At 43.5% G+C, this 25,413-nt stretch overlaps 1 protein-coding gene across 1 annotated transcript in view; it reads left to right on the top strand.

Moving 5' to 3' along the window:
• Nucleotides 1–25,413, top strand: part of LOC309551844 (pecanex-like protein 2) — a 256,799-nt gene that overhangs the window by 6,283 nt on the left and 225,103 nt on the right. Inside the window, exons 3-5 of the mRNA XM_082252546.1 lie at nucleotides 2,263–2,465; nucleotides 3,158–3,236; nucleotides 24,643–24,679. Of these exons, the coding sequence (XP_082108672.1) occupies nucleotides 2,263–2,465; nucleotides 3,158–3,236; nucleotides 24,643–24,679 (319 nt within the window). The remainder of the gene's footprint in view (nucleotides 1–2,262; nucleotides 2,466–3,157; nucleotides 3,237–24,642; nucleotides 24,680–25,413) is intronic.

Here is a 25,413-nt window from a genome sequence, read left to right as displayed (position 1 = left end):
TCTTGAGTTTTGCTCAAGCTAATATTGAGCCATGCTCCTCCTGAAGCTGATTTCAACTGTTATGGTTTATCTTTTCCAATTTTTAGAATTTTAGTGGATGGTAAAGGCTTTGGCATTTGACAGATGAATGGCAGGAACTGGGACTTAGAGCCAGAAGTTTGGCCCCCCTCCTTCCCCTGTAGCCTTCTGGGACACATCACAGATCCCAGAAGACTGTGGGACCATTCACAAAGTGCACCGCAGGAAACTATCTGTGAAGCCACAAAGTTCCTCTTATTTAAAGCGGAGTTCCGGGCAGAGAAACGTTTTTTGGATGAACATACCCCCGGGACAGTCAGGGCTAGCACATTCCACAATGGCTAGCCTCTGATCTGTCCCGGTTCGCACTTACCTTTTAGAAGAAATACTTACTTAGAAATTTTCTTCCACAGCGTTTCCATCTCGGTTGTGGGCAGCTGAAGCCGGCGCGGTCCTCTTCTCCGTCTTCTTCCGCGTCTTCGTGTCCCAGAATGCACTGCACCGGCCCCTCTCGTCACTTCCGGTGCGGAAATGACGAGCGGGGCCGGTGCGGCGCATTGATTCCTGGGAGCGATGACGTTTAGCTCCCAGGAATCATCGCGAGGCAGGAAGTGACGGGGTGAGCCTCGGCGCTGGAGGAGGAAGCTGTCATAGGTGAGTATTTACGATCGTCAATAAAAAGGTGAGTAAAAAAAAAAAAAAAAAAATAACTATCCAATTCCTTTTCAGGTGCGGCATACCTAGCGGAGGGGCACAAAAAAAAAAAATCTTTTTTGTGCCCGGAACTCCGCTTTAAGATGCAGGCGCCTGCACCCGAAGCCGAATGAAAATTCAGCTCGGGTGAGGACATCACTAGATCCCTGGACAGGTAAGTGTCCTTATATTCAAAATTAGCAGCTAAAGTATTTGTAGATGCTGACTTTTTTGCCTGGCCCAAGATGGCTGCTGGAGTCTCCCTGTGACTGCAAGAAGGCACAGAGGAACCACGTTTCTCACAACTTCCTTGCCCTTCTGCATTGCCACTTCAGTCAAGCGCCACCTGCAGTGGGGAGTACAGACTGCACCTGCCTACATATGGGCAGCTATTTTTTTTTTCTTATCGTATGCTAGCCAGATTCACTTTAACCACTTCCGGACTGCCTACAGCATATATACCTCCGCAGGGTGTCGCAGGGTGGCCCGTGTGCGCAAAATCACATACATGATTGGACGCAGTGGGAGCCAATCAGTGGGTCCGGCGGCCGCGGGACCCGCCGATTGTTTAGCGGAGAGGTAGAACGGTGGTCTGCCTATGTAAACAAAGCAGATCGCCATTCTGTAAGGAAGGAAAATAGAGATTGTGTGTTTCTGCTAAGCAGAAACACGGATCTCAGTTTTCCTTCCAGTCACAGCACTCCCCCCACCATTAGAAAGCACTTCCTAGGAGCACACTTAACCCTTTGATCGCCCCTGATGTTAACCCCTTTCCTGTCAGCGTCATTTATACAGTGACAGTGCATATTTTTTTTAGGACTGATCACTGTATTGGTGCCACTGGTTCCCAAAACGTGTCACTTAGTGTCAGATTTGTCCACCACAATGCCGCAGTACCGCCATTACTAGTAAAAAAAAAAAAAAAAAAAATTCCATAAATCTATCTCATAACTTTTGTGCAAACCAATTATTATATGCTCATTGTGATTTTGTTTACCAAAAATATGTAGCAAAATACATATTGGCCTAAATTGATGAAGAAATTCGATTTTTGTACATTTTTTTTATTGGCTGTGTTTTATAGCAGAAAGTAAAAAATATATATATATTTTTTTTTTCCTTCAAAATTGTCAGGCTTTTTTGTTTATAGCCCAAAAAATAAAAACCGCATAGATGATCAAATACCACCAAAAGAAAGCTCTATTTGTGGGAAAAAAAGACATGCATTTGGGTACAGTGTCGCACAACCGCGCAATTTTCTGTTAAAGTAAAGCAATGCGGTATTGCAAAAAATGGCCTGGTCAGGAAGGGGGTAAAACCTTCCTGGGACTGAAGTGGTTAAGGGAACTACTAAAGACACTTCCAGTTTTTTCTTTTCATTTGACAAAGATTTGTTTTTAACATGCCATTCAACACACAAACAGACCACACAATCAAGTTTTTGTTTAAACATTCAACAGAATTTTTTTTTTGTTCGAGGCATGACTGTATTTCTACTTTAACATTGCTTTACACTGCAATATGTTTACTGACTGTATGTATTTCCCACAGGGCTTGCCAGCAACAAGACTCACATTATGCCTTTACTGCATATCCACAACTGTGTTGTTTACAGTCATTAAGTTTGTAAGTTTTCGACTACATCTAATGTTTGACAAAGGAACCGTGATCCATCATAAAAAACCCAACAAAAAGGCCAAGAAGGCCAAAGATGTCGGCAGCAGCAATATTTCAAGCAACCACACAGATCCTAGGTAAGATTGCTTTCCAATATGTTTATTATCAATTTTGACTTTTTTTCTGGTATGCATTGTTCTCTGTGAAAAAAGGTATAGTGCGCTCAACACAATCATAAATTGTAAACATATGACATCTGGGATGACCCAAATATTATGGTGATCTCATACAGTGTGAAAAACCATATGTGAAAATTCTTTATGCAAAAACATATACTTTATAACAATCATGAAAAATATATATAAAGTCCTCCAATTGATCCAGATAATCTCAAATAGCCAAAGATCAAGCTTCCATCAATATTGGATCTTCAATCTTGCTAATCTTAGAACGATATGTGAGGGTGAAATAGAAGAAATAGCCTCTTACCAGAAAACACTAAACAGTGAGCCTTATTGGTGAATAGGCACTTTCCACTCGTGAACAAATAAAATCTAGTGAGGTGACACCTCGGTGGTAGTGCAAACTTCTTACCAGAAGTATGTAGAGGGTAGGCATAAACCACTGTCGTTTATACGGATGCACCAGATAGAGGGTATTCAATGGCGGCTTCAATGTGTGGGCTGAATGTTTCTCCACTCCACCATATCCAACTCACCGATGTGGCTGGCGATACTGTACTCTAATGTAGCTCCCCCATAACAAAATATATAAAGTGCCAATAGTGCATTATCCTATATATCCTAAAATATTTTTCTGTTGTTGACAGCAAGAATGTAGAGTTGGATATTGAAGAAGTTACCCAGAGCCATCAGGAAAGCAACACTGCAACTTCCCCAGACTCACTTGTAAGTATTTATTGTTATACACACAATATATGAGATTGTGGATCATTAAAGAATATATAAACCCAATATTTCATATTCCTGATTGGTGGTTGCTGTACCATGTTCTTGTATGAAAAATATCCTGCTGTCTTTGTACTGCTTCCTTTGTGAGAAATTCCTGGTGTTCCTGCCAGTCCCTCCGCTTTCCTATTAAAAACTGACCACACGAATCAGGAGAACACAGCATGGTCAGTTTTATAGCTGTGCTGCAAACTCAGCCTGCTCTCCTCCAATCATCAGACTTGTGCTTACAAGTCCCCCTTTCCCTGCACAGCCATTCACTGGAAAGTTCAGTATCTGCTGTTTCTATACCCTAGCTCTCTGAGCTGCTTATGCAGCTGAGAACAGAGAGTATGTGATCACTTCTAAAAAAGGGGGAAAAAGTTATTTACAATGATATAACTTTTTTCCCCTTTTGTAAATATTTTATTATATTTTTTCATTAGACAACACTTAGACCCCGTTCAGACAGGGGCGACATGACTTGCTGGGGCGACCTGTGAAGTGCACCGCGACCTCGGCACGACTTGCACGGACTTCATATAATTGAAGTCAATGCAAGTCGCCTCCAGGTCGCCCCAAAGTAGTACAGGACCCTTTTTCAAAGTCGGAGCGACTTGTGTCGCTCCTATTAGAACGGGTCCTGTACTATTCAATGGCGATCCACCACGACTTGTCAGGTGACCAAGTCGCCTGACAAGTCGTGCTAATGTGAATGGAGTCTTAAGAAATGACACTTTGATACAATGTAAAGTAGTGAGTGTACAGCTGGTATAACAGTGTAAATTTACTGTCCCCTCAAAATAACTCAACACACAGCCATTAATGTCTAAACCGCTGGCAACAAAAGTGAGTACACCCCTAAGTGATAATGTCCAAATTGGGCCCAAAGTGTTAATATTTTGTGTGGCCACCATTATTTTCCAGCACTGCCTTAACCCTCTTGGGCATAGAGTTCCCTAGAGTTTCACAGGTTGCCACTGGAGTCCTTTTCCATTCATCCATGACAACATCACGGAGCTGGTGGATGTTAGAGAACTTGCGCTCCTCCACCTAACGTTTGAGGACTGTAGCTCCCCAGCACTCATGCAGCCCCAGACCATGACACTCCCACCACCATGCTTGACTGTAGGCAAGACACACTTACCTTTGTACTCCTCACCTGGTTGCCGCCACACATGCTTGACACCATCTGAACCAAATAAGTTTATCTTGGTCTCATCAGACCACAGGACACGGTTCCAGTAATCCATGTCCTTAGTCTGCTTGTCTTCAGCAAACTGTTTGCGGGCTTTCTTGTGCATCATCTTTAGAAGTGGCTTCCTCTGGGATGACAGCCATGCAGACCAATTTGATGCAGTGTGCGGCCTATGGTGTGAGTACTGACAGGCTGACAACCCCACCCCTTCAACCTCTGCAGCAATGCTGGCCGCATCATACGTCTATTTGCAGAAGACAACCTCTGGATATGATGCTGAGCACATGCACTCAACTTCTTTGGTCGACCATGGCGAGGCCTGTTCTGAATGGAACCTGTCCTGGTAAACCAATGTGTGGTCTTGGCCACGGTGCTGCAGAATGCTAGTGCTGGAATATTAGAGAGTGATAACACCAAATTTAACACACCTTCTCCCCATTCACACCTGAGACCTTATAACACTAACGAGTCACATGACACAGGGAAGGGAAGATGGCTAATTGTGCCTAATTTTGACATTTTTAATTAGGGATGTACTCACTTTTGTTGCCAGCGGTTTAGACATTAATGGCTGTGTGTTGAGTTATTTTGAGGGGACAGCAAATTTACACTGTTATACAAGCTGTACACTCACTACTTTACATTGTAGCAAAGTATAATTTCTTCAGTGTTGTCACATGAAAAGATATAATAAAATATTTACAAAAATGTGAGGGGTGTACTCACTTTTGTGAGACACTGTGTATATATTATATATATATATATATATATATATATATATATATATATATATACACACAGTGCCTTGCGAAAGTATTCGGCCCCCTTGAACTTTGCAACCTTTTACCACATTTCAGGCTTCAAACATAAAGATATAAAACTGTAATTTTTTGTGAAGAATCAACAACAAGTGGGACACACTCATGAAGTGGAACGAAATTTATTGGATATTTCAAATTTTTTTACCAAATAAAAAACTGAAAAATTGGGCGTGCAAAATTATTCAGCCCCCTTAAGTTAATACTTTGTAGCGCCACCTTTTGCTGCGATTACATCTGTAAGTCGCTTGGGGTATGTCTCTATCAGTTTTGCACATCGAGAGACTGAAATTTTTGCCCATTCCTCCTTGCAAAACAGCTCAAGTTCAGTGAGGTTGGATGGAGAGAGTTTGTGAACAGCAGTTTTCAGTCCTTTCCACAGATTCTCGATTGGATTCAGGTCTGGACTTTGACTTGGCCATTCTAACACCTGGATATGTTTATTTGTGAACCATTCCATTGTAGATTTTGCTTTATGTTTTGGATCATTGTCTTGTTGGAAGACAAATCAGGTCTTTTGCAGACTCCATCAGGTTTTCTTCCAGAATGGTCCTGTATTTGGCTCCATCCATCTTCCCATCAATTTTAACCATCTTCCCTGTCCCTGCTGAAGAAAAGCAGGCCCAAACCATAAAGCTGCCACCACCATGTTTGACAGTGGGGATGGTGTGTTCAGGGTGATGAGCTGTGTTGCTTTTACGCCAAACATAACGTTTTGCATTGTTGCCAAAAAGTTCGATTTTGGTTTCATCTGACCAGAGCACCTTCTTCCACATGTTTGGTGTGTCTCCCAGGTGGCTTGTGGCAAACTTTAAACAACACTTTTTATGGATATCTTTAAGAAATGGCTTTCTTCTTGCCATTCTTCCATATAGGCCAGATTTGTGCAGTATACGACTGATTGTTGTCTTATGGACAGAGTTTCCCACCTCAGCTGTAGATCTCTGCAGTTCATCCAGAGTGATCATGGGCCTCTTGGCTGCATCTCTGATCAGTCTTCTCTTTGTATGAGCTGAAAGTTTAGAGGGACGGCCAGGTCTTCGTAGATTTGCAGTGGTCTGATACTCCTTCCATTTCAATATTATCGCTTGCACAGTGCTCCTTGGGATGTTTAAAGCTTGGGAAATCTTTTTGTATCCAAATCCGGCTTTAAACTTCTCCACAACAGTATCTCGGACCTGCCTGGTGTGTTCCTTGTTCTTCATGATGCTCTCTGCGCTTTAAACAGACCTCTGAGACTATCACAGTGCAGGTGAATTCATACGGAGACTTGATTACACACAGGTGGATTCTATTTATCATCATTAGTCATTTAGGTCAACATTGGATCATTCAGAGATCCTCACTGAACTTCTGGAGAGAGTTTGCTGCACTGAAAGTAAAGGGGGTGAATAATTTTGCACGCCCAATTTTTCAGTTTTTTATTTGTTAGCAAAGTTTGAAATATCCAATAAATTTCGTTCCACTTCAAGATTGTGTCCCACTTGTTGATTCTTCACAAAAAATGACAGTTTTATATCGTTATGTTTGAAGCCTGAAATGTGGCAAAAGGTCGCAAAGTTCAAGGGGTCCGAATACTTTCGCAAGGCACTGTGTATATATATATATATATATATATATATATATACACACCTGTATATATATATATATTTACAAATGTTTTACCTTTCATTTCTATTTTAAACTGAATGGGTTGTTTTACAAGGTGAGGGTTTACATATACTTTAAAGGGGTTGTAAAGTCGGAGGGTTTTCTATCTTAATGCATTAAGATAAAAGCCTTCTGTGTGCAGCAGCCCCCCTAATACTTACCTGAGCCCCTTTTTATTCCATCTTTATGTCCACAAATGCCTCAGCTGTCAGGGACTCTCTCTCCTGATTGGCTGAGACACAGCAGCGGCGTTTTTTTTTTAACGAGTAATGGCAGCGATCTGCGATTTTTTTGCGGTACTGCGACATTGCGGGGGACAGATCGGACCCTTGACTGACACTTTTGGGGGTACCAGTGACATTACTACAGTAATCAGTGCTATACATATGCACTGTTACTGTAAAAATGACACTGGCAGGGAAGGGGTTAACTGTATTGGACAGGGAGGGGTTAAGTGTGTCCTAGGGGCGTGATTCTTACTGTAGTGGGACATGGCTACTAGTGTAAAAACAGAGATCAACGGTTCTACATAGTAGAACCGTCTGATCTCCATTGTTATACGTAGACCTACGTCACTCTGCCTGGCCGGGGCTGACTGCCGCAGTAAATATACTGTGTGCAGTCGGCAACCGGTTAACAATAAGCACAAGACATACCTCCCAACTTTCTAAAATGGAAATGAGGGACACCTATTAGCAAAAGTATGTAGGCATAGGACACACACCTTGCCACGCCTCCTGAAGGAGAATTGAACAAAAAAAATGATTGGTAAACTCACAAGTGCTTTTTTACCACTACTATTCCTTGACAGTACACTGGCTTTTGGAATTTACAAATGCAGCAATTTAGAAATTGGATGAAAGGTTTAGCACTGGGAAACACTTTTTGATAGATAAATAGTGCATTTTATATACAAACATATAGATCAGACCAAAATGAGGGACAAATGAGGAGGAAAGAAGGGCAGAGGGACTTTGTTCCAAATGAGGGACAGTCCCTCAAAATCAGGGACAGTTGGGAGGGATGCAAGAGAGATAACATGGAAGGAATATTGGGAGGAAGGCTGTCAGTATTGTGCAGATGGCTATCTATCAGTGTGCTGTGCTCAGAGGTTTTTGTACAGTATACAGAACACACTGCGCACACCCCTCCACCCCACCTAAGCAGAAGTGACTGCATCAGGGAGAATTTCATCTGCATCTCACAAGCACAGAAAGCCAAAGGATGCAAAGCTCCTCCTGCCTGCTAGGAAACATAATGCAGCTTTAAACCAGGAGCAGTCAGGTTAAATAAACTGCAGAACATTAAGGGTATCAAATGGCGACATTACTGGGTGCCAAGATGCACAGTCTGAACAGCAAGTATGGTGGAGCTGCATGCAGGCCGCAGTTGAATACCAGTGGGCTAGAGACTAGAAAGCAAGCACACAGACATAGAATTTACAAAAAATGTTAAAAATAACATTACAATCCCGAAATACTGAAAAAGAGAACTTTTAATTGTTCTGGCTTGCTCAGATTTTTTATACATGTACAAGCAATTCCTGGTGCTGAAAACCGGTTGGTCAGAGATCCCAAAACCTGTGATGTCAAGCTATATGGGATGGACGGCTTTTAGAAGAAGTGCCAATAAGTCATATCAGGGGTGCAGCTGTCCCATGCTCAGATCCAGCTGAGAGAAGTACAACACAACAAATAGATGGGTAGGATAGCGCTCCCAACAATGATGACAGGTGGGCACTTGAAGTCACAGATAAAAAAGGATGATCACTGTGATCATCCTTTTTTATCTGTGACTTCAAGTGCCCACCTGTCATCATTGTTGGGAGCGCTATCCTACCCATCTATTTGTTGTGTCAGATTTTTTATAACCCAGTCTGTATTTCAGCCAGCATGTATACTTGGGGTCCAGCCTTAAAGGAGAAGTAAAGCCAAAGCAGTTCATTCTGCACACCTCGAACCCATTCTCAGCAGACAGCACACTGAATTCAGCTGTCTGCTGATGTCACAGAGCCGGTCCAGGCTCGGGCAAATCGCGACAATGTCGGGATCAGCTCACATGCCTGGACCGGCACCCCGAGCCACTGAGAGCCTGAGCCTGCCACTCCCACCCCTCTTCACAGCCCAGTGCTCCAGTGTGTGAGGGGGGGCAGAGCAGGCAGCCGCTGACTGACAGTCAGCAGCTCTCTGCTCAGGGAGCTGTGAGAACCAAGCAATCGGCGTTGTTAGATCGCTCGGTTCTCTGTCTTAGAGGCGCCGGGGGGCGGATGCAGCTTTGGGCTGATGCTGCATCCACCTAGGTAAGTATGAAAGTTAACCCCATACTTCTTTTAATGGTCTGCTCATACCAAGCTTGACACATGTGTCACAGCTGACCATTATTTTCTATATGTGTGTGTATTGGTAACTTGAATGTTGTGATTAGTATATGATGAGTTTGTGTATATAAGCACCCTGCTTTTGGCCTATGGCCAAGTAAGCCCTGTCTGCCCTGCCCAGAACTGCATCAGCTGGGAGTTACCATGGGTGAGGACTGTCACAATGATGGTCACAGTGATTTCATTTTCAATAAACTGGAACATATGCAACATTATCAGTGTGCGGCGGTTTGCTATTTCCTTTCCATTATTTTCTATAGTTGGATCTGGCACATGTGCACTAGCTGAGACATTTTTGTTGTTTTTGGCAGTCATCTGTTTCCCTACTGTAGAGATTATACTTTGATTCCTGTCAGAAAAGGAAGTGGTGGGAAATCTCCCAAACAGATCCATCTAATACTAACCAAGACGTTAGGTTTAAAAGTAAATTGAGCTTTGAAGTGATTGTAAACGATCACCTTGTAAAACAACCCATTCAGTTATAAATTGAAATGAAAGGCAAAACATTTATGTATAGATATAAAAAAATAATATAAATACCTTCTTTACCTTTTTTATATGTAATTACATTCCCTCTGTTCTCAGCTGCGTAAGGGCTGGGGGGAGTAGAAGAAGCAGCACACTGAGCTTCCCATTGAACAGGGCCGTCTTACCGCATGGGCATGCTTGGCAGTTGTCCAGGGGCCCCACTTGCCCGCGGGGCCCCACCTGCCCAGCGACCCAGCCCAAGCCAAGTATTAGGAGACATTGCAAGTCTCCCGCGATGTGCGGGAGCCTCCCGCATGCAGCCTGTGGCTCCCTGACACCTACAAGTGCCGCACAATATCCTGGCTGTCTGTGTCAGCTGAGCTGCCAGAACGGAGATGATGCTTCCTGTATAGTTCTGGTTCCGTCCTGACAGTCACAGGCGGAGTGATATCAAAAGCACTCCGCCGGTGAGGAGACCAAGAGATACAGGAAGCATCAGCTCTTCATGCTTCCTCCAGCGTGGCACCGCTCCTCACACTCGCTCCGTTGATGTCATGTGTCTCAAGCCAGCATTTTCCGCCAGGAGCACCAGCCAGCAGTACCCCACCAGCCGTACCAGCCAGCAGTACCCGCCAGCAATACCAGCCAGCAGTAACCACCAGCAGTACCCGCCAGCAGTACCAGCCAGCAGTACCCACCAGCAGTACCAGCCAGCAGTAACCAGCAGCAGTACCCGCCAGCAGTAACCACAAGCAGTACTAGCCAGCCGTAACCACCAGCAGTATCAGCCAGCAGTACCTGCCAGCAGGAAGTCACATGTGCTAGGGGTGCAACTAGCCCCCAGCACATAATTGTAAATATCCCAGCATGTGTGGTGTTTCGGACTCCTACAACCATGACCACTTCAAATCACTGAAGTGGTCATGGTGGTTAGAGGGTTCCATTAATATCTCTCAGAAGAAGTAAACCTCTGCATACTGATTGCATTTCATTTGATCATCCTCTAGTTGTGTTAAATGGGGAGGGGGGGGGGCGCAGAGTGCCACCTCCCTGAAATAAGTTTGCCACCTCCCTGAAGTAAGTTTTTGTAGGTTGAGATGTCTGAATTAGTTCCGACTCCTGTGTGCATCCCGTCGCCGAACTTAGAAGGTGGCAAGCGCCTGTCGGCCCTGCGCTGCTGTCAGGCCACTTGGGCCATGGAGGGGGAGCCCACAACTGCAGGAATGCCTCTACGGAAGCAGGCACACACAGGACAGTCGAGTCTGACTCCCGTCCATGAGTGTGTTCACCGGCCCCAGCCACCAAACTTGGAAGCTGTCATTAGCCTGGCACTGCTGTCAGGCTAATCGGGCCATGGAGAGGTGCCCACAGCAGCAGGAGATCCTTCCTGCTTCCAAGGTCCACCGGGAGACAGGCACACACCAGGACAACCGCAGCGCAAGCCGCAAGAGCGGGGGCACTATTGCAGAAGCCTAAAGTGGAAGCCAGCATGGCAGAAAGGAAAGAAAGACAGAAAGGGTAAAGTACTAACGTTTTTATGTGCAAAAATTAATAATGTCTTTGTATGTTCAGAAAGCCAAAACATCTGCATGTCACTTTAATTTTGTATACAAGTGATGCCCAAATTAATAAGGCTATCAGTGTATTTTTTTTCTCGTGGGTGATTGTGTAAGTAGGGCCCAAGTGCACTGCATTGCCTGGGGGCCTATATTGCTTTTAAGATGACACTGCCAGTAAATGGCTGTGCAAAAGGGGGGGGGGTGTGTCAGGACAAGTCTGGTCATTGGAGGAGAGCAGGCTTAGTTCCCAGCATAACTGGAGAACTGACCATGGTTTGTTGTCCTGACCAGTTTGGTCAGTTAATAATAGGAAAGCAGAGGGGCTGACAGGAACACCAGGGATTTCACTCAAAGGAAGCAATACAAAGAGAACAGGTAAATTTTTCATTATATGTACATGGTACAGCAGTAAATAATCAGTAATATGAATGCTGGGGTAACAAACACTTTAAGAAAATCAGGGGAATTCAAAAATGCTATAAGGACTATTTTCTGCAAGCAATTTTCTTAAAGTGGTTGTAGACCTCAGACATGAAATATGAAAAAAGCATACCTTTTTTTACTGTGTACTTGCCTCTCTCCAAAGCTCTGAGTGTAATTTTGCTGCCTGGTTCCTCTGTTATCAATATGACTCAGTACTGGCATCTTTTACTGACACCAAGAGTCAAAATGGTGGGGGGAGCTGCAGCACTCACCCTGTGACTGTTATCTACAGCTGAGCTTGTTCTCTACTGTGTGAAGGGGGTGTGTCCCTTCCCTCCAATCAGGGCTCAGAGATTCCTTCCTCCTGCTGATAGAACTAAAGAGAAATCCTTTCATCTTTGTGTTTTCAGAAGGATCTACAGAGGAAATGGCTGCATCTATACAGCTTTTACTCCTTAGGAGGATTTGTTTCATCTCTGTTTATCATCTAGTGCTAGTCATTTCACTGGGTACGTGTGAGGGTTTACAACCAATTTAGGAACGACCCGCACCTAATTCATTTAAGCATTTTTCCTGGTAACATTACTGGCACAGGCGGTAAATTCAGGAAGTTCTTGCTACCGCTACTTTAGGAGCCTGTTGATATGGCAGCAACAGATTCTTACTGTCAGTTCTTAGAGTAGGAAACTGGAAGTAATAAAGACCATCTCTGAGCTGGGGTATAGAGGGTATAGAGGTACATCAGCACTAAGAGTTGGGCATGTCTGTTCCCAGCTGAAAGTTAAAATGTAAAAATATGGCAATGCCCATTTTTGGGAAATTACTTTTCACTGGGTAGATCCCTCCAGCACACAGGAGACCTCCGTTCCTCAGCACAAGTTGTGTCCGGTACCAGAGGGACCCCCTAGATGCCTGATGCCCAAGACCATCCTATCTATTATTCACACCTGTTCACATGCTACTCTTGTGAGTAACATTGTTTTAACCTTTTAATAAAAAGTGTCTTCATACTGCACTTAGATTGGCGCTTGTGGTTCTCTCCCCTTGTGTTTTGATGACAGAGCCGCTTCTCTCTACACTGCCAGCAGCCATCTCAATGTACAGATCCCTCATTGGAACTTTATTAGAACTCTCCTGCCCTCTCCATCCCAGTAAGGACTGCCTGAGCATTACTCGCTATCTGTTTGCGCCAATATCCCTTTGTAATAGTAAAAAGATAGCCTAATGTTTTGTGAATAAGGCCAATAGTTAACTAGGTGAACGCAAAATAGATTGAACATAGTATTGATATTGACTGACAAACAGGATATCACCAGCAGAATTTAAAACAATGTTTGAGTTTGACCTCCAAATCAGCAAAAACAGTAGCAACTCCCTAGAAGTTCAGCCATAAGCAGTAGGTAGGTTTGAGTTGCTAAAGGCTGGGGCTATACTGCTAACATGCACTAGTGGTTGAATTGCCAGGCCTAAACTGACTGGATAATCTTAGACCATAAAATGACTGAATGCTTAAAGAGACTAATAAGGTGTAATAATAGTACAGAGAGGGGCAGTCTCTAATATGGGTCTCCGCCCAGCTACTGTTGGGGCCCTTTAAGAACGTTGGTGCACTTGGCAAAAGTCTTTTGAGAGTCTATAGACAATGCAGAGGCAGTGAATACCGGCTTATTTCAGTATAGTCCTGCAGTCAGTTTTGGGTGCAGTTTAGTATTGCTGCACAGACAATTTGGAAGAGGTATAGTGCAAAATATTAGCAGGGGAGCTGGGTTAGCCTGGGTGTGGATGGGTTCTGCTGCCTAGATATCCTGCTTTCAGTGGCTCTTGTGTGTAACAACGAAAAGAAACCTGGTCTTGCGGCCCTCTCACCAACTTCTGGGCTTAGCAATCTGCTCTCACAGTGGAAGGGGCACCCTCAATTCTACTATTAATTTAACACAAGTCCAGTGGTCTGTAGCTGTCAGCTCAGCTGCAGTGAGAGAAGAGCTGTGATGCAGGCAGGGCTGCTGAAAGTTTTTCTCTCCCTCTGCTGATTAGTTCTGAGCCCATCTGGCTTGACCTCCTTGGAGGCATGTGGACATGGATGCATCTGCCAGAACTCCTCTGGTGCCAAGGGGGAGGTGATTCTACTTAAGTCCCCTTTGACTCCTCCTTTGCCCCCAAAGCATATAGGGATCTGTAGTTTGGAAACCCAGCTGCTCCATTACATGACTGTTGCTTTGAACCACAGTTCCCAAGGTTCCCACAGTCCTGGATGGAAGTTTATGGGTTTTCTTGGCTTTATTCTCCTTTTCTGACCAGAGGATGGTGTGCCCTGCCTTCAGTATCTCAGGAAAAACAGTATAATAAAAGCATCATCTCGGTCGACATATTACTGTAATCCAGAACCCGGCTACATCAAGTCCCCCCCACCCCTGGTACATAACTTCTCAACCATGCCCCTTTCAGTGTCTGTGGCTGGGGAGGAAGTGCACTGAGGAAGGGCTGTCCAGATAGACTCCTGACTTCAGTAGGGGCACCAACAAATTCATGTACCTGTTTCTGTCAGGCTCAGCAAAAAAAAGTCTAATAGTGTATGGTAATCTTTAGTGTTGGTTGCATGTCCATCTTTGTGATGAGCCAGTAATGAGAAGGTAGGAAAGGGTAGACTCTTGAAAGCAGAAGCTGGTTGTTGTTTGCACAACAGACCACCCCATGTTATGGATCTCTTCAGATGCTTTAGAATACAGCAAAACTAATATGCATGAGACTAGACATGCCTGCTTTATTATTGAAGTAGCAGTTTTACAGACATTATGGGGACTGCAGGTACATTCAAACATACAGTAAGAAAGCGCATGGGGTGTGCCAGGTGTGCCTGGGCACACCCTAATCACTCTGTGCGGTGCCGATTCCCCCTACTGCCTGGACTTCCTGCTGTGTTACCCCACAGTGTTGCTGGTCTCCCTCCTCTCCTCTCCCCTCAGCTTCTGTGGGGGATAATTTAGGATGGAGAGGAGGGGGGGGGAGGGCTAGCCAATATTTACCAGCCCCTTCCTTTTCTAGATGAACTCACTGGCTTACTATGTTCATTCATATCTGAAGCATCATAAAATGTGTTTACTATGCTTCAGTTTGTGAATGAACAGGAAGCCACTCTGCACAGAGCACTTCCCATTCATTCATTGTCCAGTGAGGCTGCAGAGAAAGGCATGTGTTTGAGCTTTGGGGTGCACATCCTAATGCAATAGGCTGCGCACACCTATGCATTTAAATATTTTTCTGTTTCAAGTATTTTATTAAATAATGCAAGTGAGTAACAACGTTTGACATACAGAATAATGCAAGGTAATGTAATCAAAGCTCGGTAACAGAGCATGACCAATAACCGTAACTACAGCAAATCGTGAGGGTTAGTAGACAAGGGGTGGTAAATGGGTTGTCACGAGAGGCATTTAAATATTTTTATTACTAAATGTTCAATATATTTTTGATGCTAAATGTTTTTAAGGCCTTCTGCTTTCTTCTGCAGTAATAAATATCCCCTCAAAATTGTTGATAAATTAGGCCTTACGTCCCTGGCCTATCAGTCACCTTTTCATGTCAAAAGTTTGTGACTAATTAGAACCCAAGCATGTCTGACAGTTGTTGTAACATGCTGAGCCAAATGGAAATGTGCAAGTCTAATTTGACAATCAACCATCTTTCTCATTGCATATTTTGCAGTCTAAACTGTTTGCTCTGCTTCTCTCCGCTTGTCACTTACCTGGAGGATGGGCATATGAGGCCACACACAGCATAAACTTGTACATATTTCCATGCCAGGGAAGCCCAGGTGCTAGGTATAGCCACCTATAGATATAAATGGCTGTGTGGCTGTACGCAGGTATACTCTGGTACTAGCATACACCAGTGTTTAATGTAAAGACTTTTTTCTACCTGTATTTTGCAGTTTTCAGTGCTGACATATGACTTCAATTCATCTTCCTGCTGAGTCCAAGAGCAGCAAGTGGGTGTGATTACTTAATGCTAGTGTTCTGTCTCAGCATCGATTGTACCTGTGACCCTCTTGTAGACCTCCAGTCTGTAAGTGTGTGCAGCAGGTTGAATGATGGCTTTAACAGATAGTTTACTCAATGAATAAAGACTCCAGAGGTGTTCTCCAATGCTTCTTTATGCTTCAAGTTAGCAAAGGCATAAACATAGAGGCTTTTCCATAGGTAAATTTACAATGAAGTTACACAGCTTCCACACTCTGCAGTCTCCTCATAACAACTAAACAAAATGGCAGTTACAGCAGGAAAATGGAGATGGGAGAAACCATCTAGCCAGAAACAGCAGGGGTGCTAGGAAGATACCAATAACATAGCATAACATAACATGTAATAACAACTGCTAGACAGTTAAAGCTGCGTGGCAGCACACTCCCCGCCTGGTATCGTGAGATACCACTACACAATTATTTTCCATAAACATACAATTAACATTGCATACAGTAGAATGCTATGTAGCCCTCTCCTCTAAGCTAACTATGCTAGAGATTTAAGTGACTCCTTCACATAACACTGAATCAGAATTTTTGGAAGCAGGCATAATTAGGACTGTCTCAGTGACTGGTCTCAGGAAGGTTTTTGGGCTCCCGTCCTTTACAATCCTGACTTTCACACTTCGGACCTTTCCATCATCACTAGCAATGGCCTTTGAAATAACTCCAACTGGCCACTGGATCCGATTGGTTTGCTTTTCTTTTAGAAGAACCAGGTCCCCTTCCTTTAAGTTAGGCTTCTGGGTTTGCCACTTTTTACGTCCTTGAAGAAGTGTGAGGTATTCCCTCCTCCATCTGTCCCAGAAACAATCTGCAAGGTATTGAGCGTATCTCCATTGACGTTTATATATGTCCTTTTCATCAAAGATGCTCTTTGGCGCTGGGATCTGTCCAATTTTCCGGCTCAATAATGCAGCTGGAGTTAAAACAGTTGGACATTCTGGGTCTGTGGATACAGCTGTCAGCGGTCTTGAGTTGATTATTGCTGCGACCTCAGCAAGGAATGTATTAAGTACTTCATGGGTAAGACGTGAAGAACTCACATCAAGCAACATAGAATCCAGTATGCGCCTTGCCATCCCAATCATACGTTCCCATGCTCCGCCCATGTGTGAAGCGTGTGGTGGGTTGAATTTCCACTGGTTTGCAGTGGTGGAGAAGGTAGCCCTTGGAGGTGGCTCCCTCTGAGAAGCCCGCTCCCGCAGGGGTTTGTTAATGCTCTGGGACGCTCTCTCGCTATAATTGAACTGGTTGGTCAGTTTTCTCTCCTTCTTGTTCCTGGATGATATTTCCTCACCTTCTGTCCATTCTTCACTAGCCTGAGCGTCAGACTTCCTATCTGTATCTTTGTCTCTTGGCTCTGTGGAGTCGTTGGTCTGAGTCTCTTCAATGACTCCCAACTTCGCCATCTGTCGCCGCGCTTCATCAGAGTCTTCGCGTGGCATGTTTCCTTCCAGGGAGAAGTGTACGGCCAGCTGGTCCACGATGCTAATGGGTTTGTAGGCCCGTTCCTTAAAACTGTACCTCACAATGTTCTGGGGGGCATGAGGGTTGTTTGTAGTCAGGATACGAGCGAATTTCTCCTTAAGTTCAGCCTCGCTGAGTTCCAGCTGGTCCGGAGGCTTAACCAGAGTCTTGGCCTGCATCCATTCATCAGCTCCATCCCCCATATCTGTGGAGTCATCTTCATCCTCCAAATTTCTTCTTGAGCAGATGTTGGAACTCAATGCTACAACTTCAGGCCGGATTTCCGGATCAGTATCTGGATCCTCCAGGTGGAAATCGATAATTTCTTCTGAGTTTGTAGAAGACTGGTCCATTAAAAACTTGGGTCCTGAAAACCAAATGGTTTGTGTGAGGACAACTGCTGGCACTAAAATCTTCTGCATGAATGCTAGAAAGTGCTCTTGCTTCTCAGGTTTGTTACGGAGAGTTTTCTTAAGTGCAGCAAATCTGGTTAAAGCTTGTTCTCGATTGTTAGTGAGAGTAAGCCTTGGTACTCGGAAGGGTAATGGAGCTACCCAATTGTTGGAATTGTCCTTGAAGAACTCTTCATCCATAATCTTAATGAGCTCCTTGTCTTCAACTGAAGGAGCAATCTTGTTGTCATCGCAAGTAGTCTGGTACACTGAATCACCAAAGTCCTTTTGAGAAGTGACCTTGCAGTTAATACTTTGAAGTGCTTGATATGGAACTTCGTTTTTGAAATCAAGTCTTTCCTTCACATAATAATGCGATGGACATTTCATCAATTGACAGGTAACATTAGTTTTGTAGGAAGCTACATCCAAGAGCTTGTGAGATTGGTCTAAACAGACTTCTCCTATTATCACCCATCCAAGATCGAGTTTCTGGGCTTGAGGAGCATCATCTGGACCGTTACATAACTCTCTTATTTTATGAACTCTAGGAATGTCTCTCCCTAGTAGAATCAAAATCTTAACATCCTTGTTAAGTGGTGGAATGTAGTTAGCAATGTGGCTCAAATGAGGGTGATGACGTGCAACCTCTGGTGTGGGGATTTCTTCTCTGTTGTTCGGTAGCTGATCACATTCGATTAGAGTTGGAAGAGGAAACTCTGTGTCCTCATATTCTGATGCAACTATGAAGCCATGGGCTCTTCTTCCAGAAGTATTGACCTTTCCTGCACATGTCTGCAAGGTATAAGACCAGGTCTCTCCTTGAATGTTGAATAGGTCAAAGAATTCTGTACTGGCCAATGAGCGATTGCTCTGATCATCGAGTATGGCATACATTTTTATGGAATTTTGTGGACATCCTTCAGGAAAAACTCTTACAAGACATATCTTGCTAGAAGACTTGCTATGAAGCCCTTCTCCACATACCTCTGTACACCTTGTGGTTACGGGGTCGGCATATTGCTCAGTTCTCTCCCCGCCATCATCTGATGTAGTCTTGGGGTTGCTGCCGGGTGAAGGTTTCCTTTTGAACAGGTCTGAATGAAGAGCGTCCACATGTTTGGCACTGTTGCAGAGAGAACATCTGATGGCAATCTTACAGTCTCTAGCTAAATGATCGGAGGATGCACAACACTTAAAACAGATATTATGCTCTTTGAGAAATGACTTGCGTTCTTCAATAGGCTTGTCCTTAAATGCACGACATTTGGAGAGAGAGTGTGGCGCATTATGAATAGGACACTGTTGATTAAGATTGCTAGCTTTAATGTCTGTAGCTAAGACGTTGGATGCTATTGCAGTCTTCCTCACGGCAATAGGATGCCTTAAATCCTTGAATTTACTGTTGGTGGCAATACCCCTTGAAGTACTTAAAGGAATGGTGGTTGTATCTGGATAGAAGAAGCTTGGGTCATTCTTGGATCTTGCAACCTTCCGCACGAACTCTGAAAAATAAGAAAAGGGAGGGAAGGAAACACAATGCTCATACTTATACTTTGATCCTACACTAGTCCACTTTCCCTGAAGATGACTAGGCAACTTTGCTACAATAGGATTTACGCCCTGAGCAGTGTCTAAATAGCTAAGACCTGGTAAACTAGGATCTAACTTAGCAATTTCAAGTTCATGAAGGAGGTCACCTAACTCTCTAAGCTTATGATTGTCCTTAACAGAGATTTTAGGAAAGTCGTTTAGTCTCTGGAATAAGGCAGATTCAATGACTTCGGGGCTCCCATAGTCTTGTTCTAGACGTTCCCAGGCAGCATCAAGGCCTGCTTTAAAGTTATAAATGTAGACAGATTTAAGTCTCTTTACTTGTTCTGAAGATTGATGCCCCAACCACTTTATTAGTAAGTCAAGTTCTGCTTGAGGTTCAATGTCCAAGTTCTTGGTTACCGCCTTAAATGTAGATCTCCAACTCCTGTAGTTCTCTGGGCGGTCATCAAATCTAGACAGTCCAGTTGTAATCAACTCTCGTCGAATCATATACTTGCTGAACTCTGCAATGTCAGTGCTTTCAGTTTTTATAGCCACAGGGGGTACTGATGGTGCGCCGTCTTGGACCATGGTTGGTATATGATGTTGGCTGGTAGGTAGAGAGAAAGGTGTTGCAGATGGGTTTAATTTAGGTAAAGGTCTGTCGACTGAAGGTCTCTGAGCATTTGAAGTCAAAGAGAGCTGTATCAAAGGGGGTATAGAGTTCATTCTGTAGTCTTCTGCTGTGCCCTTGTAATCTCTATGCACATAGGGTTGTGGTGGCACATGAGCTGTGTAGGTTGATTCACTTGATTTTGTGACGTGCGGTAGTTGTGGAGGGTCTCTGTTAGTAGGTGTGTCTAGTTGACCAGCTTGCTTTGGCGACACGTTGCCTTCTGATCCACTTGCTGGATGATTATGAGAAGAATCTCCAACTGTAGGTGGGACTGTATTGTCGTGGTTCTGAGTTAGGACAAACTGTAGGGTCCTTTCAACAGGGTCTTGACAAGCAGCTAAGCTGGTACAAGCTGCTCCTTCTTCTTCCAATAGGGCTTGTTCCAAGACAGATAACTCTGCTAAAGCTACTTCCTTTTCTCTGTTCTTCTGAAGAATTTCTAGCTGAGCCTCTGTGTCTGCTTGTATTCGTTTAGCTTCTGCCTTGAAGGCTGCTTCTTTTTCAGAGCAGGCGGCTTGAACCTGGGCTACTGCAACCTTTTGGCGAGCTTTGAGTATTTGGTCGCTCAGTATTGACCTTATAGAGCAGGACCGCAATGACTTAGAAGAAGATTTATGATATGAGTGGGCAGACCTAGAAGATTTTCCTGAGTGTCTGGAAGAAGCAGAGTTACAGGATATAGTCTCATGTAGCTGTGCCAATCTACGTTCTATCTGTGCCTTTGCTTCAAGATATGTGCTATGCCTCTGCTGGTCATTAGAAGTAAAGTCCTTTAATTCCAATGCAGCTTCCTCTATGTTGGAATGTGACAATAGGGAATAGTACTTCTCAGAAAGTCTTTTATAATTCTCAAATGCCTTCTTAACCCTTGAGAGAGCAGTGTTCAATTGCTCAGAATTGTTGCTAGTTTCATTAGTGGCTGTTATACAACTTAAAGTCTTTTCCCATAATGCAGTCAAGTTACTAGATGTTTCTTCCTTACTTGCTTCATAAACCTCCCTTGCCTTCAAGGATGGATGAGGGGCTCTGACAGGACGAGCAGAAAGAAGTAAGGAGTCTGCTTTATCTTGACTAAATGCAGGTAATTCTGTGAGATCTCTGTCAGACATAATAAGTACTGTATTTCTGGTGTCTTGTTAGAAATCTGCCAGAGCTCAGCTCTGTAAGTAGTAACTTCTGTTATTAAGCAGGCTGGCTGAGGTGCTGGGTATTTGATACAATAGCTAGCTATTGCTGGAACTAGTTCAAACTGGATCACCTCAGAAGGCTGTAACAGTAATGAAGCATTCAGTAGGTGGCTGGTTTCATATGCAGAGTAATGCTTCTGGTGACTCACAGACAAGTGTGGTACTTACTGTTCTGAAGCTGCAGAGTCTTGGAAATTTACTTTTCTTAAGCTGCAGAGATACCTGTGATGAATTCTTCATGTAAATTTACTCTCTGAAGCTGTGTACTCCTGTAAATTTACTGTTCTGTCTCAGCATCGATTGTACCTGTGACCCTCTTGTAGACCTCCAGTCTGTAAGTGTGTGCAGCAGGTTGAATGATGGCTTTAACAGATAGTTTACTCAATGAATAAAGACTCCAGAGGTGTTCTCCAATGCTTCTTTATGCTTCAAGTTAGCAAAGGCATAAACATAGAGGCTTTTCCATAGGTAAATTTACAATGAAGTTACACAGCTTCCACACTCTGCAGTCTCCTCATAACAACTAAACAAAATGGCAGTTACAGCAGGAAAATGGAGATGGGAGAAACCATCTAGCCAGAAACAGCAGGGGTGCTAGGAAGATACCAATAACATAGCATAACATAACATGTAATAACAACTGCTAGACAGTTAAAGCTGCGTGGCAGCACAGCTAGTAACATCACTTCCAGGGAGGGGCACTGTTCCTGTGTAGCCAGTGGGTGTATACAGGATGGGAGGAGCTGATTATAGGTTCTCGCCCAGTGTTCTCTCATCAGTAAGGATGAATTGTATATCATAATTCATGAGAAAACAAAGAAATAAAAAAGAGCAATAGTGGAAATGTAGACAACAGCTTTCCACTTTGGACACATAAAGTCGCATGACAAGTCACAGCCCATTGATTTCAATGGCACCCGTTCCCATCTATGCGACTTTAAAACTCTGCGACTTTGGAAACGTACCTGCACTACTTTGATGCAACTTTTGATACGACTTTGATCCAGAGAGTGTGAAGTTGGATCAAAGTCGCACTCTAAATCACACAACTTTGGGGTCGCAATAGTGGAAACTTAGACTAAAGTTCAGTTTCCACTAGTGCAACTTGTCATGCGACTTTGGACACACAAAGTCGCATAACAAGTCACAGCCCATTGATTTTAGGGGCAACCGTTCCCATCTATGCGACTTTGATCATCTATGCGACTTTGAAAATCAGCAACCTTGAAAAGGTACCTGCACTACTTTGATGCATCCAAAGTTGGATCAAAGCTGCACTCAAAGTGGCATCAAAGTCGCACTCCAAAGTGGCACTCTAGCCTAGTGGTTACATTTCCACTAGTGTGACTCTTAAGTTGTGAGATTTAGAGTTCGACTTTGAGTGCAGCTTTGATCCAACTTTACACTCTCTGGATCAAAGTAATGCAGGCACCTTTTTAAAGTCGCTGATTTTCAAAGTCGCATAGATGGGAACGGGTGCCATTGAAATCAATGGGCTGTGATTTGTCATGCGACTTTATGTGTCCAAAGTCACATGACAAGTCGCACTAGTGGAAACGGAGCCTAAAACTCATTACTCACATTTTGAGCAATAGAAATGGATCTGTATCCTTCTAAACTTTCACAAATGTTCCTTTGTATCCTATTTCTTTCATATATTGCACTGGTCACGTGACCCCCCTCCCTCTTCCCCCCTCTCTCCCTCCCTCCCTCTCTCTCTCAGGAGAAGCTGCTAGTCTAAATGAGGTTATGAAGATAGGAATGTACTGTGAAGGATAGGAGGGGTGGGGCTGGGGCTGGGCAGGTCTAGGCATGCCTGTCTAAGAAAGCCTGACAACCTTTTCAGGAAGTGAAAGACAGCATAGCAAGTTCAGATAATAGGAAATAGCGTTGTCGGTGAAGAACAGGAAGAAGCTGATTTGTCTGGCTAAGATAAGACTTTCTAGGCTACGCAAGCAGCTAGCCAGAAAATGAATAATATGAAAGATAAAGATATTTCACATACTGTTAATAGGAAAAATTTCATTTTTGACTGGAGTTTCCCTTTAAGCTTAAGTTTTAAGTCCTTAGGAATCAAAACTGCTTTATTAATTTGTCTGATATATTGTAGATTTAACTAATCATTTCTTTGTATATTTCTCCTTTAAAGGGGCGTGACAGGGGGTGTGTCCTATGCCTACCTTCTATTGCTAATAGGTGTCCCTCATTCCCATCTCAAAAACGTGGGCGGTGTGGTTTAACCACTTACCGCAAAGTGACGTAGACCTACATCGGCTGACTTTGCGTGGTTATACCGGGATGATGCCTCTAGCTAGAGGCATCATCCCGATACCGTTGTTTAGAGCCAGTGGTCAGCTTCCTGGCGGTAATGACCGATGCGGCTCGGGAGCCGCTCGATCGTTACCCCGGCAAGCGGGAGGGGACGTCCCCCCCTCCTGCTGCCTTCCGTGGCTCTGCCCAGGTCTCCTGTCCCACCGGGAGACCCGAGCACCCAGCCAGCACGTCCGCTGGCTGGATGGAATCCCAATCTAAGCCGGATGCGGCTTCGATTGGGTCTCCGATGACGTAACTCGGAGGCGGCGTCCATGACGTCACGTCCAGGTTACTCTGCTGCTAAAGGCGGTAGATTAAAAAAAAACAAGTGTATATAAAAATGCAGTTTTCCGCGATTTGAATACATGGAAGTGTAGTGGAGGGGTCTAGACCCCCGATCCCTCCATAAAGAGTACCTGTCACTGCCTATTGCTGTCACAAGGGATGTTTACATTGCTTGTGACAGCAATAAAAGTGATCAGATTTTAATTTTTTTTTTAAAACCTGTGTTGAAGTTAAAAAAAAATAAATATATAGGAAAAAAAAAATTTTTAGCCACCCCCGTCGCCGTTAACTCGCGCACGAAAGAAAACATATATGGAAGTCGCGCCGCGAATGAAATCGCTGTTCAAACCCCACATGTGAGGTATCGCCGCGATCGCCAGAGCGTGAGCAATAATTTAAAGGAAAGAGCTACACTCTAACTCTAAACTGGTAACCGTTAAAAAATTTTAAAGCGTCGCCTATTGAGATTTCTATTGACCTTAGTTTGTCGCCATTCCACGGGTGTGCGCAATTTTAAACCATAACATGTTGGGTATAAATTTATTTGGCGTGACATCATCTTTCACAATATACAAAAAAATGGGCTGACTTTACTGTTTAGTTTTTTTTAAATGCAGTGAAATGTGATTTTTCATAATTTTTCCCAATAAATTGCGTTTTAAAGACTGCTGCGCAAATACCGCATGACAAAAAATATTGCAATGACCGCCATTTTATTCTCCAGAGTCTTTGCTAAAAAATATATATATATATATATAATGTTTGGGGGTTCTAAGTAATTTCCTTGCAAAAAATACTGATTTTAACTTGTAAACAAAAAGTGTCAAAAATACGCCTGGTGGGTAAGTGGTTAACAAATACATATTGGCACTTATAAGTTGAAAATAAATCCTTCTGAATGCAGAATTCCCCAACCTTCAGGTGTGTGATTATGTTTTATTGACAGTGTTGTAGGAAATATATTAATAGTTTTTTTTATTTTTTTTTTTTATTTTAGGTCATAGAAGCAGTGAACCACAATGAAGGTCTCAAAGGTTTTTACAATTTTTTGTAATGATTATACATTATGATTTTTTTGTAATTACACTGAAAATTATTAGGATTTCTGCAAATTTTCCTCTTTTCACGACAAATATTCAAGGCATATAAAATAGTGTCTGTGGAGTTTTTTTTTTTTTTTGAGTATGGCTCCTTTCACACGGCCGCTCCGTGTGAAAGGTCCGCTGCGGGACTTTTTTTTTTTTTTTTACCACGGAGCGGATGACATTTCTGTCATCCGCTCCGTGTGCCCGCATATCATCCCATCCGTTTGCGGATGATATGCGGACATAATGTAAGTCTATGGCACTGCGGATGTCAGCGGATGACACCGCTGACATCCGATTTTCCTTCCTTTCCGTGTTTTACACGGAAGAAAAAATGGGTTCTGTTCCATTTGTAAAAACGGAACAGAACTGAATGGAGGAAAATCGGGTGTCAGCGGGTGGTATTCCGCTGACACCCGCAGTGCCATTCACTTACATTATGTCCGCAAATCATCCGCAAACGGATTGGATGATTTGCGGACACACGGAGCGGCCGTGTGAAAGGAGCCTAAGGGAATTTTTATTAACCAGATTTTTTACAAAACAAACAAACAAGCAAAAGTTACAAAAAAATACTTGTAACAAAACAAGACACTTCACATACACGGTACATGTTATTCGATCAATCAACAAATGAGTAAAACATTTGCACACAAGATATAGTGCACAACACTAAGAATATC

Source organism: Pelophylax lessonae, assembly GCF_965119305.1.
Source record: "Pelophylax lessonae genome assembly, chromosome: 3".
Classification (NCBI taxonomy): domain Eukaryota; kingdom Metazoa; phylum Chordata; class Amphibia; order Anura; family Ranidae; genus Pelophylax; species Pelophylax lessonae.
The sequence above is the reverse complement of the archived record's forward strand: the minus strand, read 5'-3'. Positions and strand labels throughout refer to the sequence as shown.